Source organism: Acanthopagrus latus, chromosome 1 (assembly GCF_904848185.1).
Source record: "Acanthopagrus latus isolate v.2019 chromosome 1, fAcaLat1.1, whole genome shotgun sequence".
NCBI lineage: Eukaryota > Metazoa > Chordata > Actinopteri > Spariformes > Sparidae > Acanthopagrus > Acanthopagrus latus.
In genome coordinates, this window is record NC_051039.1 from 23,796,445 (window position 1) to 23,817,667 (window position 21,223).

Consider the following 21,223-nt stretch of genomic DNA (forward strand, 5'->3'; position numbering starts at 1 on the left):
TTGCACGTAGTGCTAACAGACTAACATTGTTTTTATGTCTCCGCTCCGACCAAATAGCCTTGTCTTGAGGCATTATGATTTCAGGTTGTCCGTTCCATTTTTATAAACGTGATATCTCAGGAACAACTTGGAATTTCTCATAATTTGGCACAAATGTCCACCAGTACTCAAGGATACATCTATTAGGCTTTGCTGGTCAAAGGTCAAGGTCACAGTGACCTCATGGCATCCCATTCTTGTAAACAAAACATCTCCGATCACATTGAGGGAATTTCTTTAAACCTGGCAAAAGAGTTCCACATTGACACAAGGGACGCGGATTAGATTTAGTTGTTCACTGTTTCGAGATCACTGTGACCTCAGAAAACACATTTTGGCCATCACTCAACAATTTTATAAGATAATTACAACATTTTTACACACATTTCTTGTAAGATGAAATGATGATGATATTACATTTTATATCCAAAAGGTCAAAGGTCATGGTGACATTATAAGATTCTGCAAAAAAAATTCTGGCCATTATTCAACACCAGAGCTCACGAACAGTAACTTGAAGTCTGAGTGTATGTATACAATCATGAGGCCGAAATTCAAGTTAAGTGAAATGTCGTCTAATGCCAAATTTAGGGCAAAATTTTACATTGTCGCTTATTTTACAATTAAAGGTCTTCCATTCAACCTCAGCTGTACTTTTTATTGCTAATTAGCATACTAACGCTTCAAATATGATGAACATGTTAAACAATGTACCTGCCTAATGCCAGCATGTTGGCATCGTCACAGAGAGCATGTTGTGTTTAGCATTTAGCTCAGACCGCTATGTGAAGCCTCACAGAGCAGCATCTGTAGATTTGTTGTCTTATTGGCACATATTGATTTTGATCTTTTCAGGCTAAGAACATTTTTAAAGAATACATCAATTTTACAAATATGTGCTTTAGAATTCACTTCAAAGGAAATGAACAAAATGCAGAAATAATAAACCAGCTAAACAAATGAAAGCATACTCAGATCAGCAGGGATGTGGAGCTGTGACATTCTCATCATTTTGCTCACAAGTGAACAAATATGTTGTGCCCCTGACTCTCTCCTCAGTGAGATTAAGCACTTCCTGGTACCTTAGTCATCGGCTGCTTTGTTGTTAAGGGAAACATAATAATCCTCCGTCCGTGTGTGTGTGTGTGTGTGTGTGTGTGTGTGTGTGTGTGTGTGTGTGTGTGTGTTGTCTTTACTTCACCCTATTACAAATGTAAACTCAAACAGCTTTTCAGTGACTGAACCATTTCACTTTTCTGGCCAGAGAAAAAAACATGATTCCTTAATGGATGAAATTGAAAGTGAATTGACCTCCGACCCCGATGTGTGCAGTGTGCCTGTGTGCTGGACTACCCAGCATGCATTCAGCCTCAGCCCAGCTAGACGGCCCCAGATGTCAGGCAGCAGTGGTGGCTTATAGGACCCCAGACGACTGGTCTTTGCAAGGACACGCTCTCCCCGTGGCCTGCTTCCAAGTTCCAGGCTCCACTGGGTCCAGAGGGTCAGCCTTCCCGCTCTACCTCCATCCCCCTGCACCCCCCCCCTCACAAAACCCACTGCCATAACAGCAGCTAAGGAGCTATGAATAAACAGGCTGTCATTGTCTGGTAATATATTTACGGAAGACAGAAGCTGCATTTTTTCTGCCGCTTGCGTGGTATTTTGTCTTTGTGGGAAACTGGAAAGTATGCACCCATCTTGTGGGACAGCGAGACAAAACGATGTGGAGTCGAGCTACTGTGTGAAAGACGACGTGTGTGTGCGTGTCTGTGTTTGTGTGTAACATGGAGAGAGACAGAAATAGACTTTTGATAGACTGTAGATGGTACTAGAAGAGGAGAACATGGGTACAGCACTTGTAAATTGACACCTTATAGATCATTTGCTCGGCTGACCAAGCAGACTGTGGAGAGTGTGATTTTGTTTCAGTCCACTTTTTGTACGTTGCTTCAGACATTTGCAAATAAATATTAAAGCATCTAGAGTAAGAACATATGCTGTATTACCCTGTGAGGTTTTGAGAGGTCGACAGTTAGCTTTTACTGAATGATTCTGAGCTCTGATGTCTGTTCCTCTCACTATGATGAGTAATATACATAATATCTGCTATAGTCTGAAATGTGATCTAAAGTTAACAGATTGTCAGATTGCTAGAACCCCTGACATATGTTAGACTAAACACAACATTGCCCAAAATCCTGCTGTAGAATGTTTAGCCATGCTAGTGACTGTGAGATGGTGATCGGTGATGCTTTGAGCTAAATGCTAACATGGCATGCTCATAATGACAAGGTTTCTAATATGCTGATGTTTAGGCGATCATATTGACCTTGTCCATCATCTTTGTTTAGCATGCTAGCATGCAAACATTTGACAGTTAGAACTGAAGTGAAGCTGAAGCTGATGGAACTGACGTTAGGAGTTGCACGAGAAGAAAAATCCGGAGATTGCATGTCCAACAGGACTGGTATTTCTCATGGACTTTAAAAGTTTTTTTTATTAACTTTTGTTAAGTGTTACAAGCATGAACACACATTTGCAGCTCATTTAGATACACTGAAAAGATGGTCTGTCACTGTACTGGAGTACAACAGTCTTTTGTTGCTCCTAACCTTCTCTGTCATCACACATTTTAACCGCCAACATAGTGTAACCAATGTCACAATCAAATCAAATTCTTACTAGTTCAGTTGTCTGAACAGATGTCTAAAAGATGTTTAACGCAACATTATGTATAAATTATCATTTCCTGCTGTTACCTGTATGTAATGACACTGTACCATCAACGTGATTCTGAAGCTGATATTTTAAGGTTGAAAAGTTACAAAATGTTGCCTTAAAAAAGAAATACAACCCTCAGTCACTGACTTCCTGATTCTCGCAGGACTAATATTATCACATGACCTCTGTGTTTGGTGAATAATGGAAGGAACTATACGGTGGAATTTTTACTTTACAAATTATGGACATGGCACCATAAAAAACGATGGTGTTTCCTGCTCATTCTCTCAGGGATAGTGGTTAAGATGTCCTCTGCAATTATTTGAAATTACTTGTTGGGATTCCTCCTCTGGGAACCATGAATGTCTCTATAAATTTTACTTCCAATCTTTGTTGATCAGTATCGTTATTACAGTCTAACCTATTGGGAACATAATTAACCCCTTGGTAGTAATTCAGACTCATCATGTGGTAGCCATGAACATCTGTCCCAAACTTTGTAGCAATCCATGAAGTGAATATATTTCACATTATAAGTAATCCATTTGAGGTAACAGTCAAAAAGTCAGGGGATCAGCATAGTTAATAGGTTTCATCAACTTGCAGCCTTATGTGTGTACAAAATTTAGTCCACCTGATAATTGATACATTAAACAGTAGTCCCATTCACACTGCCGTTTGCATGTAGGGATCCTGTGCCAGTTCTCTGCCTCCTCCTCTGTGTGAAAGATGCAGCGAGGGGTAAAATTTCACTCCAGCGCTGATCCACCTCTTGAGGTAGTATCGGGGCCGTATTATTGGCGAACCAAACCAGTGTGAATGGATAAGCCAACGGCGCGGAGCGGGGGCGTATTGATTGTACAGTCTGATACAACATGCAACATTACATGACCAAACAACATTAACGTAGTAATTGTGACTGTCTTTGTCAACTCATATGTGGAAAAAAATACCACAGCTGTACGTGGAGAAGCGTCTGTCCTCCTGTCTGTCGTCCTGTCCATCCTACCAACTCTTTGTTACATTTCTGCCCAAAAAACAGCATCTGTCACTTGCAAAAATCTTTAACTCACCGAGTGTTTGTGTTGAAAATAAATCACCGCGACCGTCAGCCCTTCGGACCGAGACTTCAGTGAACTTTCCCCTGGAAAACAGCCTCCATCCCCATGGGTGAGGGAGTCAGACAGCTTCCAGTTTAAAAAATGTAACTTTGTCACTTTCCAGGATGTTTGAAAATGAAGTTTGGATGATTAAGTGCTCATTCAACCGACCAAGTGACCAACATTGCCATTTCAGCCGCAGTACAACCATGAGCATCATATTTACTCAAAACATCAACAGCCACAAGTTAAATATAACCAAAGTGACTTCCATAGAAAATCTACAGAATAGTATAAAGGGAACAGTGGGTGTGTGATTTCCCCTGTGACGTCTTTTCTCTGGAAGTGATGAAACAAATCACTTTAGACTCTACAGAAACACTACTAAACTTAACTAAACATGCTCTTCTCTCTCATTATTAAACTGTTGACCCGTGTGGCCTCTGTTAAAGCTCCTACAGGGGGTCATCTCTAATAGTTAACCCTGAGTACACTCTGTAGATAGAGGTGATGGAAAGTGGACAAACATCCCGATGGGATTAGGTTAACTTGTCAAACAAGTGAGCTGTGCTGTAACACTTGTGTGTTTAGTGTGTGTGAGCACATGGCCGCTCCAAGAGCAGAGCAGATAGTGTGTTGATCTCGGCGGTGTCCTCCACCTCTAATCAGTTGGCTCACACAAAGGTCGGAGGTCGCTCCTCATTTTGTGTCAGAAAGGTGAGGATATGTTGACACAGGTTCCCATTGGTTGGTCCTTTTCCTCTGATAAAGCTGAACCTGTCTTTCCCATTCATGCGGCGTGGACACAGTAATAAAAATAGTTGAATACTACATCTTTGCAAAAGATTTAATCATCGCAATGCTCAGTTTTTGTTCAGACTACATCAAACAGTTGTTGATTTAACTGTAAATTGTAGAGGCTGTGGTGTTGTTGGGTTAAATTGTCTTATACAGTAAATGTTCCTGTTGTTTTGTCCATTATGTAAATTGTATTTTACATTGATTTGAGAATATCCCTTGAATGCTAATTGCTGTATTTCTCACAACATGTTCTTTTTATACCTTTTTCTACGCTGACATAATGTTGACGTAATTAGTGAGCTATAGGGGATAAAACCAAGCTAACAGTGTCCCTCTGTTTAAACTCTCATGTCAAAAACACCACAGTGTAGGTCTGAACGGGGCAATGCTGTCTTCAGTATCGCTGCACCCTTCACGTGGACTAATTCTTCAAACTATATATATATATATATATGTTCTTTTTGTTGGTCAGTTTACCTGCTAAAATAAAGGATAAGTAAATAAATCTGAGAGAGAGAAGTTGTGTATTTCCCAAATAGATGTACTATTCCTTTAAATAAGAAGACAAATACATCAGGGTGTCATGATACTCATGATTAATTGACGTTCAATTCAAGTCGCACTTAATTCTATGATATTTAGGTGACATCAGGAACAACAGTCTTTTCCTAGAAACCTAAATTTGGACGCTTTGTTTGTAAACCCTGCGTGCGAGTGGAGTGGATGCCATTAAAGAGAAGGAAGTGAGCATTGATCTGTTTCGCTGTGCTGTGCTGGCCGCTCCATTTGCCTTTTCCCTCTCTGGGCAGTTTATAGTAATTGCTTGCTCAAGGACTTCTGAGGCCTGATTGCCGTAACCCACTGAGGCTCCGTTTGTGTTTGTCCTAGTTAAACCCAACCATCAGTGATAAGGAGACATGCTTAAGATGTCACCGACGTCTGAAGAGAAACCTTAACACACACTGGGCTTGGGCACAATGAAAATGTGACTTGAATATGACCGGACATTTGTAGCCTCTTTGTGATGGTGGATTCCTGCTGTGTACATTATTCATACCTCACTTTGGGGATCTCACCCTGCCAAACATGTAGGTGTAACCTGAGTATGTTTCTTGAAAGCATCACTTCTGCGTCTGATGCTCACAACATTCTCACGTTCAGACTCTCTGGCTCTGTACCCTGCACATCAGCGCGCTGTCATAGTGCTGCGAGGAGGCAGTGAGCTGCAGTGCAATAAAACACTCGGGGTGATCAGCCCTTGGTCCTTTCAGCCTGCACCAAAGCGGCCAACATTAGCTGAAACAGCATCCGAGCACTGACTCAGTGATGTACCAGTGTTCTCCAAAAATAAACGCACACACGCGCACCTGCACCCATACACTCATGCACTCTGACACGCGTGCATGCACACGAGCACACTGACGTCCTCCATTATTTACACCCAGGTGTATCTGCATGCAAACGGCCCATTTCGAGACAATCTGATCACACAGCGGAGGCTTCGCCCGGTCTGTTCCTTCGCTCGGTGAGAATATCGCCGGGGCGGAATGGAAACTTCATTTTGCAGGGGCTAATATTAGCCTGGGCCTCTGGAAAATTCCTTTTAAATGATCACAAGCTGAGAAAAGGCAAAGAATTTGTTTAGCGTTTTGCTTGACAGTATTCTCTGCATACACGGCAGTTTGTTTCTTTCTCTTTTTTTTTTTTTTTTTTTCAGATGGTACAGCTCACAGGAGGGTCCTGGGAACGCAGATGTGGAGGGAGGGAGGGCTGCGGGGAACCGTGTGATGAAATTTAGAAGTGTTTGACTGTCAGTCTGTCTGTCTCTCTGGCTGTCTGAGTCTCTAACAATTGAACTACCATGTGCTGTATCCCTGTTTTTTTAAAGAACAGTTAGCCCTTCAGATCACCTGCTCTTGGTGTCCCCTGCTCTGTGTGATTCAGACTGCAACATCAGTGTTACAACAGCCACAAAACTGTCTTACTTAAGTGATGTATTGTTCCTTTTGCAGCATAAAATACCATCTATACAGTTATTTTTCCTGTGATAAATTGATGTGGATCAAATTGGAAATACCTGTGTGTGTCCCTGCCTGTTGGGTCCCTTGTACCCCCATCGCCGCCTCACCTATATTTACCTCTCTTTATCATTATATGACCCTAACTTTATAACCTGTCTTTGTGCATGTATGTTTTGCTAGGAAAATCCCACCTGGCCATAGTTCAGAGGGTGAACAATGAGGGAGAGGGAGACCCTTTCTACGAGGTTCTGGGTATTGTCACCCTGGAGGACGTGATCGAAGAAATCATCAAGTCAGAGATCCTGGACGAGACAGACCTGTACAGTAGGTTCCCCTCTCAAAACCCATAACCCTGTAGGACCTCAAGGTGTCTCCATACTATCACAGTGAGAGCTACTGGGTCTTTGTAGAGCCTTCAACTCAATATTATAAATATTTGGTCATGACATTGTTAAATTTTAATCTGTGAAGTCATCATTGCCACTATAAATGTTTTTGGTTTTTGTCAGAGTTACGCACAACACTGTGAAAGTCCACTGATGTTACAAATCTTTAAAGGTGCACTACGCATGTTTGTGGAAGACATTTTTTTATCAGAAGACAGAGATCTTCATTGACTGACTTTTTTATGTCCAAGCAAACTGAATAAACAAACTGACCTTTACGGACAACACAATTTCATACTGTTTTACTTTGTTTACATGTCGCGGACCCTGCCACATTTCTCTCTTCAAACAGTGTTCTGTTGTCCTCTGAGAACAACTTGGTTATTCAGTCAAGGAAAAAAATTAAGATTTGTTTGTATTATTACCTCATTAAGCTGTGAATATAACAATTCTGAGTCTCTTCAGAACTACAGAACCCCTTCAAACCTAACACCGGAACTAATATTGTTTCTTTCCTTCATACTCGCTCTAACCTGTTGGCATAATGTTTATTCACCCAATTCACTCCAATAACCATTTCCCTACAATCAGATCTGATACGTTATATAACCTACCTAACTCAATCATACTCATAACTTTATAAATTCCCTCAATGCTTGAATAAGAAAAAAAGATGATTTGTCCAAAAATCATTTACAAATTTGTCTTGAAAATGGGGCGCCCCAGTAGCTCAGTTGGTAGTGTGTGCGAGCTCTGTACAGAAGCCCGGTCCTCACTGCAGTGGACCAGGGTTCAAGTGCAGCCTGTGGCCCTTTGCTGCATGTCATACCGCTCTAATTCCATTTCCTGTCATCTCTCAAGCTGTCCTGTCGATAAAGCCATGAAAAAAAGTCCACCAAAATACTAAATAATGTTATCTTGAAATTGAATTAAAGTTTGATACCCGCAGACACCCTGAAAATCTGTGACCAGAAATTGATCCAAGCCACTGAGCTGTATTTCATTTTGACCATTGAAATCAAGTTAATATCAGTCTAATGAATGTAGCAATAAAGTATTTCATTGCAGATCACATTAAAACACCCTTACAGTTAAATAATTGTGAATATCCTCACATGAATGACTTGATAAAGCTGTCTACCTCGCTTATGTACAGCCTTATATTGATATCCTGATTCATTTTGAAGTGTCTAAGCCTGTCACCTTGGCTGAAAGTGTGGTTTTCACATTGTATCGCCCACAAAAACAAGTTGAATCAGATACTATGGATTCCACCATTTTTATCCTTTATGTGTGCAGAAAGATCTTATGAATCATAATTACTTCTTTAAGTTTGATTGTTTTTAACTAAAAGTCCTATCGGCGGATTGTTGGGATGATATCATGAAATGCAGTCATGTTGACAGAATAATCTACTGACTAAATATACTTTTTTGCAGGGGCTTTCAGATTAGTTTCATGGTAGCTAAGGGTATAACAGTACGTCATGGCACAACATGTCATTATACAAACATGAAAAAGACAGCACGGAGCGGAAAATGTATTAACATTGTGGCTCAATTTGATCAGCTGTTATCAACATCATGACATCGTGAAAGCTGTTACTCGTAATGATCAACTCACACAGAGTTATGCCCTGACCATGTAGTTTCCCTCAGCTCTGTGGAGTGTGTTACCTTCTTTCAGGGCATTGTTTTGGTTTAACAGCGTTTAAATTCTGCTTTCCTTAACATCATAACCCTTTGCATCAGGCAGCTGTGTCCAGTAAAAAAGCGCTGATAAACCTGCTATACACTAACATCTCTGTGCCATCAGTAAGCAGCAGCTCCTTGCCACATCATCAACAAAAGTCCAGCCAGACAAATTAGAATACATGACACATGTCTGTGTGGCATTTGCAGCTTGTTCAGTTGTCCCAAGTAGACAAAATCAACGATCACTAAATGCTTTGAATTGACTTCCATTAACATTGACCTGTCAGACATTAGCATTCTCGAGGAGTTGTGTTTGTATCGACAAATGTAATCCAAGATTATCTCTCTCTGTAGCTCTCGTCTGCTCTCCACCAACTCCTGAGAAAATATCTGCCCCTTTAGCACTTAAATGCTCACCGACTTCGTCTGCTGGTGCTGGCTGAGCAGGTAGCATACAGTTGTTTTTTATAGACTTGTTGCTGAAAACAACTGCCTGCTTTATCTTTGCTTGCTACTGTGAGCTCAGCAATCGAGTTGCAGGGCAGGATAACCAAAACAATGAGCTGAAAGTTGCTAAAAGGGGGACAATCTGACAGGAATATTGAATTGCTACGGGTGACCGCTTTCACATTAGGATTAAGATAATTATTTATATAAAAAAATGATTATAGCAGCATTGAAAGTGGCTTGTTTCAAGTTCAAATCAATTGATGTGACTGATATTATCATGATGTTATCCTTCAGTTTGACATAAAGAACTATTTCAACAGATTCTTATTTGCGTTGTGCACCAAATCCTATAAAATAAATCAGTTTTTAAAAAGTAACAGTGGTGTAAGTTTTTGTTCAGATTTTACTCCCAGAGGGGTGTAAACCATTCATTTTACGCCGTTTTCAAACCATTTTTCATGTATCATATCCAACTGTGATCTGCCTGTACTGTTACACCTCCCATGGTATCAGTAATGCCCTGCAGACAGGGACTACGTGCTAGTCTATTTATTGCTCTTATACATATGGCTTTAAGTAATGCTAAGAATGTGGTAAGCTAACAATGTAGCCCCCTATAGCTCACTTTTAGTTCTGAGAAGGACGCCACAGCTACATTTCAGGAAAAAGCAATAAGCTTTGGGTAACTCAAGTTTAGTCACCCTGTGACCCGGGAGGACTCACTCAATAACTGTGGAGTGGCGAGGATCGTCCTCGTCCTGTGGCACAGAAAGTTTCAGTTTGTGTCTTACGCTCGACTTTTCATTTTCCCTCCTCAGCTGACAACAAGACGAAGAAGAAAATCACCCATCGGGAAAGGAAGCAGGATTTCTCAGCCTTCAAGCCGACCGACAATGAAATGAAGGTTAAAATATCACCTCAGCTTCTGCTGGCTACCCTGCGTTTCCTAGCAACAGGCAAGTGGGCTGCGTTGCTGCTTGACTTCCCCCAGTGTGCCCTCACTGTGGGGAAAGAGTGTGTGTGTGTGTGTGTGTGTGTGTGTGTGTGTGTGTGTGTGTGTGTGTGTGTGTGTGTGTGTGTGTGTGTGTGTGTCTGTGTGTGTGGGGGTGAGAGTGAGAGCTGTTTGTGTGTGCATGTGCCCGTGCGGCCTTTGAGTTTGGGCAAGAGGGTGTAGGGAGGAGTGAGTATGTGTGTAGAATGAGTATCTGTTGTTTGTGTGTGTGAGGGAATGAGTTGTGTGAGGACTCACAACAAGGGTGTTGGTGTGCATGTGTGTGTGTGTATGTGTGTGTTTGTGAAGAGGTGGAAGGCCTCTCGGGAGCGCGGCACGGGATGTCTGTGCAGACTGCGCATGGATCCCAAAAAAAAGGGGGTGGGGGGCAGGCGTCTATTTGCTTGCGTGTCATGCACTGAAGGTTACATGTTGGGATCTTAGCTCACAGCTTTAAAAACACCACCCTGTTTGCTTACACTCGTTCCTCGGTGACATCACGTCCAGCATTTTTGGCCTATGGTCGGGGTTCTCACACAAGTCGGCATACTTAGTGTAAAATGTGAAATATTTTACCCGCTTTCCCTTGGGAAATGGATTTCTGAACAGGCTGCAAAATATCCAAGTACTACTACAGCAGCGGGAGCAGCAGCAGCCTCATCGCAGATGGATTTGCTTTAGAACTTTGACCTAGCAGCTAAGCATTGATTAAGTTCCTCTAAAGGCTATTAGGGAGTTTAGTTCCTGGTGGTGGAGCCAGCAGCCAGCTGACACATATCACCGCCACTGAGTTAAAGGAGCTGATTGGCTGATTAGACGGCCGAAGCAGGCCAGTCACAATCTTGATACAGTGTTTAAAAGTTATGCGTGAGTTTTTGGTCCGGTATGTGTGTTAAGTTCATTCAGGCGGACGCAGTAACTGCTTCAAACTAAGGCTGTACAGAATATTTTAATAATTGGTCACTCCGGCTTTACAATCAATACAACACACAAGACCCACTATACTTTTAAGGTAAAACGTTTTTAAGGAACAGAAGCCTGAGAATGAGCAGCAGAGAAGAGATCCATCTTCCAGAACCCTCAATAGCAATACAGATAGGGAAATTACAATATGGAGAAAAATGTTGGGCCTCAAGCAAAAGGTTCCCAGTAGCAGTTGTTCCAAGTTGGACTCTCTTTATTGCACAAACTTGGTTGAATAAATGAATGGGAATGAAAGTCCCCTGGTCATGAGAATGTTAATGAGATTTCATCATTAGCATAATCAATGCCCCACTTGGCCTATGAACGTAATCGTTTTCTAGGGATGGGACAAAATATTAATGCAGCAATATACAATCATACAGCGATACAATCATTGATACACTGCCGCAAAATATCTGTATTTTAATTAAAACATGCAGGTGCTCTACACAGATTCCCCTGACAATTTGACCTATTAGAGTCAGTACTTTGTGACTTGTTGTGGTGTAAACTTTAGTGAGCCGTCGTCGTATCCTTCCTGGAAACATTTTAACTCTGCAACTGTTCAGCTTTCAGTGTGTTGCCTGTTTACGGCTGTCTTACATTGAAATTCAAAATTAAAGTCCTGCTGGTCTGCAGAGGGGAACTGAATCACAAAACATTAATAGACGGCTACATCTGCCAGAATTCTATCATCAGCACTAACAAAGTTAGATGCTGTTAAACATGTAAAGGAAATTAAAGTAGTTCATGACTTGGATGGGAGAAACTCAAGTGGACACTGTTAAGCTGTCAAGTGCAACAGAAGACGTTCACCTGGATAAGAACGACTACTGACCTGTAGCACTGTAGTAACTTGTCAGTCCAAAATACTGAAGTAAAATCAGAAAATGAAAAAGGCTGAACATTGTATTGTTGTCAGACACCCCAGTAAACTATGATGATGACATGATGAGCAGAATATGAGGCGTTAGAGGTACTTTGTATTTTGAACTAACTTGTATTTTAGGTGATTTATTTTCATATTTAAACTCCACAGGCATTCAGATTGTGGCACTATCATTCTGAGGTCACTTGATCCTTTGCTTTGTGTACATGCCTCGTTCGACAGTACCAGTACCTCAAGTACCAGAAAATGTATGAATGCCACAAAACAGAGTGTTTCTAAGAATGCATGAGATCTGTTTTGTTGATTAGATGTTGAGTCTATACAATGTCGTACATCACCTAATTACTAAAACCCAGAAAGATTAAAATCATAACGTGGTCATAGAAATGATAATTTAAGTATATTTCCGCATTAATCAGCTCCAAAGACCAGTGTCTGTTGGGCTACCATTCACGTCTCCCTCTCTGTCCCTCTGTGTTTTGTTTTTCAGAGGTCGAGCCGTTTGCACCGGTGCAAATGTCAGAAAAGATTCTGCTGCGCTTGTTGAAGCACCCCAACGTCATCCAGGAGCTTAAATACGACGAGAAGAACAAGCGGGCGGCGGAGCACTACCTCTTCCACAGGAACAAGCCTGTGGATTATTTCATCCTCATACTGCAGGTGTGTGGACACAGTCAGGTACAAAGTGAAGAACATATCACAAGTCTAATGTTCAACAGCCAAGCAACTACTGATTCTACTCCTGACATTTAAAACAAGGCACAAGGTTTATGTCACTCACTGAAGAATACAAGTATTTATGCCCCAACCGAAGTACGCTTTACATTTCACTGGAAATATTAGAGAAGGAACATGGTGCTGTTAGTATGTCGAGCTATTGTTTTCCTTGATCCTGCAGTTTTTCACAGTATAGTCATCCATCTAACGGAGCTGTGCTGCAGGTTTGTTCCCACAGGGGCTAGCATCCTAGAAAGGTATGCATGGTATGATTGTACTGCAAGGCGGTGTGGATTAAAGTAAGCAACAATACCACAGATAAAAAGCTCATTAGTAGTAAAAATGTCTGGTCCAGGACATACAGATTTCCACAAATATATACTAAGGAATGTGGTCAGTATAAAGAAGACAATATACTGCACTGATTGAACACTATGGCCAGTTTTTTTTACCAGCACAGATAGAGACAATATTCTGTATGTATTTCAGTTTTTTAATCACCTCAGTGTCCCCATCCCTCCTCTCTGCAAACACCTAAAAGAAATCCTCCTATAGAGTTACAATTATTTATTCAAAAGCAGCTCAAAACAAGCAGCTGACCTTCACGTTGCCTAACCATTTGAAAACTGGTCTGAATGTCTGCTCTGTCCCTGAATATGTTGCTGGTGTCAACACAAAGTCCTCCTCTTTGGTGTTAGGGAGGTCTTTCAAAAGGCTCAGGATCAAGGGAAGTACCACCCAAAAGCAGTTGAAACTACACATCTTTTAAAAAAATGTATATGTCATGTCATGTCATTGTCCGTAACCGCATATCCCTTTCCATGGGGTCGCGGGTTGTTGCTGCTGGAGCCAGTCCCAGCGTTGTCACATGGCGAGGGCAGGGTACTCGCTGGACAAGTCGCCAGCTCATCGCAGGGCCCTCACTGATGAGCAATGTGGGAATCAGTATCTCACTCAAAGACACTTCGACATGCAGCCCAGCCCTGCCCAGAGCTGGGATTTGAACCAGCGACCTTCAATAGTCGACTTGCTCTACCCGCTGAGCTTACAGCCGCCTGCAAAAAATTTATATATATATATATATATATATATATATATATATATATATATATATATATATATAAACATCCACATAGTCAATATGTGTAATAGTCCAGAATCAAATGAGGTCCAGGTAGGACAAGTCTGGGGTCACTGCCCTGAGACCGGGTTTTAGGAGCCGATTGGGAGCTATTAAAGAGATTTTAGAAGTAGTAAAGCAGAAAAAAGAAGTGAAAGGGAGGGAGGAGGGTGGATTTGTTCCAAACTCACAGGGAGCGTGAATAAATATATTTGAGTAGGAAAGTGGCAGATTTTGAACAGGGGGAATCAGGACTGCAGTAATGTTTCATGTAGAAAATGTGCAATTCAGAGCAAATTAGAAATGAAATAAGAGTATTAACAGTGTCCAGTCTGAAAGGTTTGATTAAGATACAGAAAATTCAAACAGTCTGTAATATCAGCAGATTGACTTGTTATTGTTGCTTTAGGTCCCACAATGTAGAAAGTTAGATAATCATGTCTTTTTTTCTGTTAGAAAGCATTACGGGGTGTTCTGTATATACTGTGAATGTATCAAAACACTTAATCCACAGAGAAACGCACACGGCCTTTATTCAGAAACTGTGCCTTTCAAACAACCCATCAGGTCTTCGGTGATGTTCCAGCTATACTGACACCTCCTGATGGTGCGTTCACAACAAATCCAAAGCAAAATTTTTGGCTAATGTTGCTCATGTGAGTTTGTTTAAAATGATTTGTTTACTATGATTGTTACTTAACCAATACTTGACTGTGCATTATCCATTAGCTGGTGAGCCCTGGCACACATGGAGGGCGTGTCTGTTCTGTTCTCAATGAACTCAGTACTCATCAGAGACTAAAATAAAGTGCATTCTCCCTCCAGCTCCAGTCAACAGTCAACAATGGCTATTTTTATGTGGTTAGCTGCTGCAGTCTGGTTGATTGATGGGAGGGAAAGTAAATCCAGTTTTAGATAACAAAAGGTAAACAGTAATACCTAAGGTCTCCTCCTGCTGGTCAACTGCTTTGGATCCGAGCAGAATTCGATGTCACTCCAGGTGTTTGTTCCTCCAGAAGAATTGGCTCTGCACCTGACTCTCTCCCCCAGAGCTCACCAGCTCTGAGCATTTTTTTGCTGAAAGTTGGATATTTTCAACTCACACAAATAAACTAACGTTGCCAATTTTGCATATTTACAACATTCACGCTGCGTTGTTCACACCTCCTGTCTGTGACTGCGAAGGCACTGGCAGAGCTGCTGCGGAGGCTCAGTGGAGGATGCCTGCTCAGGCCTGCGAAACCTGACCAATCAGAGTAGGCTAGGATAATTGGCACTAAAATGGAGCATTCCATCAGAGGGTGAATAGTGGTGCTGCAGAAATAGACAGTATGAGAAAAAGAATGTGAAACATTTTCTAGTAGACTCCCATAATACAAGTACAAACCTAAAAATGAGCGTGTGTGACCTTTGATATGTGGACACAGTTGTATTGGGAAGTGAATGTGTTGTACAGAACATAGTTTGTTTATGAACACTTTGTTCCTTGTCGCCCCTGAATCTTCCAATCACAGGGGAAAGTGGAGGTGGAGGCTGGAAAGGAGGGGATGAAGTTTGAAGCAGGACCATTCTCCTTCTACGGCATGATGGCTCTGACAGCCTCGCCAGGTAAGATCTCTGAGTGACACACCTGGTCTCTGTCAAGTGTTTGGCCATACATTTTTGTCAGGTTTAACATTCAGAAAATCTCTGTTTCATTGAGACATGTCATGTCATGTCATTGTCCGAACCGCTTATCCCTTTCCATGGGGTTGCGGGGTGTTGCTGCTGGAGCCAATCCCAGCCTTGTCCCAGGGCGAGGGCAGGGTACTCCCTGGATAAGTCGCCAGCTCATCGCAGGGCCCTCACTAGTGAGCAATGTGGGGTTGAGTATCTTGCTCAGAGCTGGGATTTGAACCAATGACCTTCTGATCACTAGTCAACCTGCTCTACCCGCTGAGCTACTGTTTCATTGAGACATTGTTACTTATTTTTGAGTAAACTACTGTAAGATCTGCTGTATCTTATGTCTAATGAAAATACTGTAAGTGACCAACTGGTCTAGGCACTAAACTTTACAGAGTGAAATGTGTCCATAAAAGCAAATTCTCAGAGCTTCCTTTGAACGCTTGCTGAGATTCATAAAGAGAACTTTTTACTAAATCACAATGTCCGACTGTATTTTGTTGCTTGTGTTTGTGCTCAGAACATCTACCATTGAGAGCTGTGGCTCTTTGTGTTCAAAGGCTTTTATAGTAAAACATGTTTATCATAAAAAGTGTTGTTTTGGTTTTGCAGTAACACTAGTATAAAAACAAAAAATCTAAAAATTGATATCCAGCTGCAGTCACAAACACGTAGAGAGCTGTATATTTGTGACATACTTGTTTGTTTTATCATCCAGAGCATTACACATTGCTTGATGTTAAAAAACAAGACTTTAGCAGCAATTAACATAAAATCTGCCTTGTGAATTAAACTCACTGGCAATGTTTTGGTGTAAAATAATCTGAAGTCAGTGTCCTCTCCATGACCTGTGTCAAGTAACCAGGTTGTGTCACCAAGCCAGCAAAGTGCAGATCAGCGTAGGATCTACTGTGATTAGAGGCCGGCACTGTCTTTGATGAATGTTTTGCACAGTGATTGTGAGTGACATCATGAGAGCTGGTCACCTACTGATCCCTCAGTTCATTCATAAACTACAGCACTATTCTCAGCTTTAGTCAATTATGCTGATGCACATGGGTGGTAGGATCTGAGAGACACCTACTGGTGGAAAAGCAGAATGACCTTTCTGGGATGTTTGACACTGAGCAGATACTTGATGATTAGCCCTGAATTGTATTTTCTTTGAATTCATCTTAAGCTGCATGTTAGCAGTGAAGCTAATTTGCTCCTGTTGTGCCAAGAAGAATGGCAAAAAAGAAGTGTTGCCGATGCTTCTCGATCAGAATTGATCCATGTTTCCTTTTTTATGCATTTAACAGACTCTGTCTTTTCTTTTACTTTGGTCCTCCCTCTCTCCTCCAAGTGCCTCTGTCCCTGTCTCGTACATTTGTGGTCAGTCGGGCTGAATCCCTCGCAGGATCTCCAGGTACAGTGGCCTTTCCCGTCGATACATAGACCCATCTTCACCACGCTAATGTCATCCCATCGCCTAATTAAGAGTAAAACGTGATATAATGTTTCATGCCTGCAGTCTTTGTGTAAACTTAAATGCTCATCGAGACTCTCTTTTTGGTTTTGTATGACTTTACTGACTGATCTTTGAAAGTCTGTTTGTACCTGAATGCAACATGTACTGTACATTCATGCGTGTGGAAGTGAAAGACAAAGAGCGAGAGAGGAAAACAGATTCGGATTGAGAGTTAACACCCTCGTCCCCTGAGCCATTAGTCAAGTGGCTGAATGGTGTTGGAGACTGGAGGCCCCAGAGCGGACCCAGGCTCCGCCCCGCTCTCCCCTAACCTTTAACCCTCCGACTACATAAACAAGACCTACAGCTACAACCCCCTGCCGGACACCACTGAGCCCACATACAAGGACACGCACGCACACACATGTTCACATGCACATGCACGGGCACACGTACAGAGAGTGCGCGCGCTCCACACATACAACTACACGCTGCCATGAAGCGCAAACACACCCACATGTACCCGGAAATGCAGTTGAAAAAATACACCCTCTTTCCCTCTTTAGCAGACGCAGTCTGACGCCCCGCCGCGCACACGTTTGAGTGTGTGTCTGCGCGTACTTAAATGCATTAAGTGTGTATTCTTTTCTGTGTTGACCCGGCCCTTGCAGCCCCTAGAAAGTGGAGTACTAATCCGCAAGAGTTCACATGCCAGGTCTTTGGCCCACTGTGCTCGGTCTGCACACACACACTCACACACACATATTCCTACATGGGATTACATACATTCCAGTCAGCGTAGTAGCATTAGCGTTGGCCAAGCCGTTTCCACTTTGTTGTGTGTGATTTTCACTAGGCTTCTTTAAGAAGTGGAAAACATAATCTGGCTTTAATTAAAAATTAAAAAAGAAAAAAAAAAAGAAAAAAACAGAAAAGAAAACCAGAACAAGTAGTCTATGCGGTAGCACATAGTAGGAAGCAGCAACACTGGGGACCACCGACTCAATACCTGCTCCCCTCACCTAAAGACTTATGTAGAAATTAGATTTCCATACATCGCAGCAAGCATCCCTGCTGATATCCGACACTTGACCTGGAAAAAAGTCACCTGTACGCAGGATCTTGAGCGCTGATAGAGTTATGAAGCAGCTTAAGTAGTTTCAGAGAACATTATTAGTTAGAGGAGGCACATTTAAGAGTTGTGGCAACTCTCACATTTAACTAAAAAAAACGTCTTGTACTTTTAACTGATGATTAACAGGTTTAGGCTACGAGAGCCCATAACCAGGTAAACAACAATATGGATAAACTGCCGCTGTCAGATACATTTACAGGTGTATTAGAGCTGGAGGGATGTGAGAGATTGTTAAGTGACTGAAATCTGTCACCTCTGTTTAAGAGGACACAAGCACATCTGTTAGGCTGTGCTCAGACTCTGCTAACATCCAGTGTTGTAAAAAGTAGCTAAAAATTCAGACTTGAGTAAAAGTAAAGATATTGTGTCAAACTGACCACCTGATGAATTAAATGTTTTCTCCCCATACCTCCTTACAGAAAATAAATCTCCTCCGCGGCCGTTTGGACTCAACCACTCAGACTCCCTGAACAGGAGTGATCGTATAGACGCCATCACCCCGACTCTGGGCAGCAGCAACAACCAGCTCAACTCCTTCCTGCAGATCTACGTACCTGACTACTCAGTCAGAGCGCGCTCAGACCTGCAGTTTATAAAGGTGAGAACACACACAGGGCTACGCCGCTGACTCTATTAAAGTGGGGGGCTTGAAAGATTGGAGAAACCAGAGAGAGCAAAGTCAATTTTGAAACTAACCAACTAAGATATTAAGGTTCAGCACGATGTGTCTGATGCACACTGAATGTGTGGGCAGAGCTGTGTCGTCTCGACCTCATCGTGGCTCCATCCTCTCTGTTTCCTAGGTAACGCGGCAACAGTACCAGAATGCCGTGATGGCGTCGCGCATGGACAAAACGCCCCAGTCGACGGACAGTGAGTTCACGAAGATCGAGCTCACGTTGACGGAGCTCCATGACGTGGTGGAGACACCCACTGTCGTCACCTCCACAGCCAGCACCACGAGCACCACCCCTGCCGTGTCCGTAGTCGTGGCCAACGAGACGTCCCACCTGCTCAACCAGCAGCAGAACTGTGTGGGCCTCAGCAGGAGCAACCACAGCACCCACAACGAGGGACCCATCTAGCCCCCGCCGAGCCCGGTGGAGACCCGGACCCTCCACCCTGTCTAGCGGACACACACGGAGCGGTGGCGTAGATGGAGATGAGGGAAATTGGGGAAGCGGAGGCGGGTGGAGTGAGGGTTCTGCTCCAACCAGTAGCCCCCAGTCAGTCAGTCAGTCAGTCAGTCAGTGTGACCCTTTCATGGAGGGGCAGTGGGGAAGATGGGTGCTGCGTCACCCTGAACACCCCCACCTGAACGCTGTCAGAATCCCTGCTGTACTACACCCTCTGACAGAGGGTGCACTCGGACAGTACCTGTGACTGAGCTTCTTTTTCGGGACAATCTGACACTTTCATAGCGGTGACCTGGACCAGAGGAAGACAGAGTGCATGCAAACCCTGTCCTCCTTTCCCCTACACACACATACACACACACACACGTAAACACACACACTTACAACACCCACTGTATTTTGTTCTCAGGCCAAAGACTTTGGTCCCCACTTCTTACACTGGACACAGACTATTTTTGCACACCCACACACACACACACACACACACACACACACACACACACAAACACACACTCAAACGCAGCCACACTCCCACACACGCACACACACACACACACACACACACACACAAATGCAACTCCCCCACTCGTGCATCTTTCAGGGAGGCTCAGTCGACTGTTGATCCCATCAGCGAGGACTCAAAAACCCAAACAAGCAGAGAGCAACGGTTGGTCAAAGACTGCACCAAAAACCGCTTTGAAAGAAACCGTTAAACCACGAACCAAGAATGTTTTCCTGTATTTATTTATTTTATAATATTGTATGTATATATGTATGCGTGGAGACATGATATGACATAAACGGGCATACGAGCATGCACAAGCATGTACACAGAGGTGTGCATGGGGCACACGTGTCATATCAACAAGGACATGCTACATATATGGAGACGAACATCCATTCATGTATATGAGGAGGTGAGGGTCTTTTACAGATACAGTATGTATATTACAGATCTTGTTATTTTTACTATTATCCTAAATCAGGCTTATGGTACACTATCTTTTTCACCTTTAAAAAAAAATCACACTATTGCCTTTAAGAGAAATCATATAATTAATTATTTTAACAAAGTGCAATGAACTGCAATTTATTTAAGAGATGATTATGAATTTAAAAAAGAAATCACTGTATTATAAATTGACAGATATATTTGTATGTATGTACTGTATGTATATGTATATTTGTTTTTCTTTTTGGAAAAAAGCTCAACTGCAGCCATCCATAAGCAAAATTGGTCCTTTAGTCACTCTCTCTTTCGCTTTGTCTCGTTCATGTTTTTCACGTCCTTTGACCTCAAACACATCGACTATACTTTCAGTCATGATGCCTAAACTATTACCACCACCACAGTTTGGGGGGTGGATGGGGGTTAAATGGGTAGCTGGCTGTATGAAAAGTGCCAAAACAGCTCAGCCTGTGGAGGCTGTGTCTATATATATATATATATATATATATATATATATATATATATATATATATATATATATATATATATATGTTTAGTTTTTTTTTTTTTGGCCAATTTTATGCATAATCAAACTTGATAATTGCACAGTATTAATGACCTCATCTAACATGTTGAGCATCATCAACGTCAAAAAGTAACCTCGACATTAAACGTGTCCATGAATGATACACACCTATGCTTTCCCACTGTTTATGTGTGTGCGCATGAATGTTTTCATTTTTCTTTTCTTCCTTTTTTTTGTGCACGTGTTGTACCTGCATGTTTGTGTCTCCAAAAAGCTCAGCCCGGCAGTCGAGTTCATGAAGGCTATTGTCTTGACAGCGGTGAATGTGAGAGAGACTAGACTTCCCACACGATGTTAGAGTATAAACCATGTTTTTATCATCCTTGTGTTAATTCAGATCAAAATCTAAACTACTCTTCACAAAATGTTGGCTGCTATTAAAGAGAGATATTTATATTGATTTTTATTTT

At 42.2% G+C, this 21,223-nt stretch overlaps 1 protein-coding gene across 1 annotated transcript in view; it reads left to right on the forward strand.

Annotated features, from left to right (window-relative positions):
* cnnm2b (cyclin and CBS domain divalent metal cation transport mediator 2b) overlaps positions 1 to 20,681 on the forward strand; it is a 43,247-nt gene extending 22,566 nt beyond the window's left edge. The window contains exons 2-8 of the mRNA XM_037114930.1: positions 6,863 to 7,006; positions 10,031 to 10,168; positions 12,546 to 12,715; positions 15,407 to 15,500; positions 16,903 to 16,965; positions 18,562 to 18,740; positions 18,946 to 20,681. Coding sequence (XP_036970825.1) covers positions 6,863 to 7,006; positions 10,031 to 10,168; positions 12,546 to 12,715; positions 15,407 to 15,500; positions 16,903 to 16,965; positions 18,562 to 18,740; positions 18,946 to 19,227 — 1,070 coding nt within the window. The 3' untranslated portion in view covers positions 19,228 to 20,681. The remainder of the gene's footprint in view (positions 1 to 6,862; positions 7,007 to 10,030; positions 10,169 to 12,545; positions 12,716 to 15,406; positions 15,501 to 16,902; positions 16,966 to 18,561; positions 18,741 to 18,945) is intronic.
* The last annotated feature ends 542 nt before the right edge of the window (positions 20,682 to 21,223 follow it).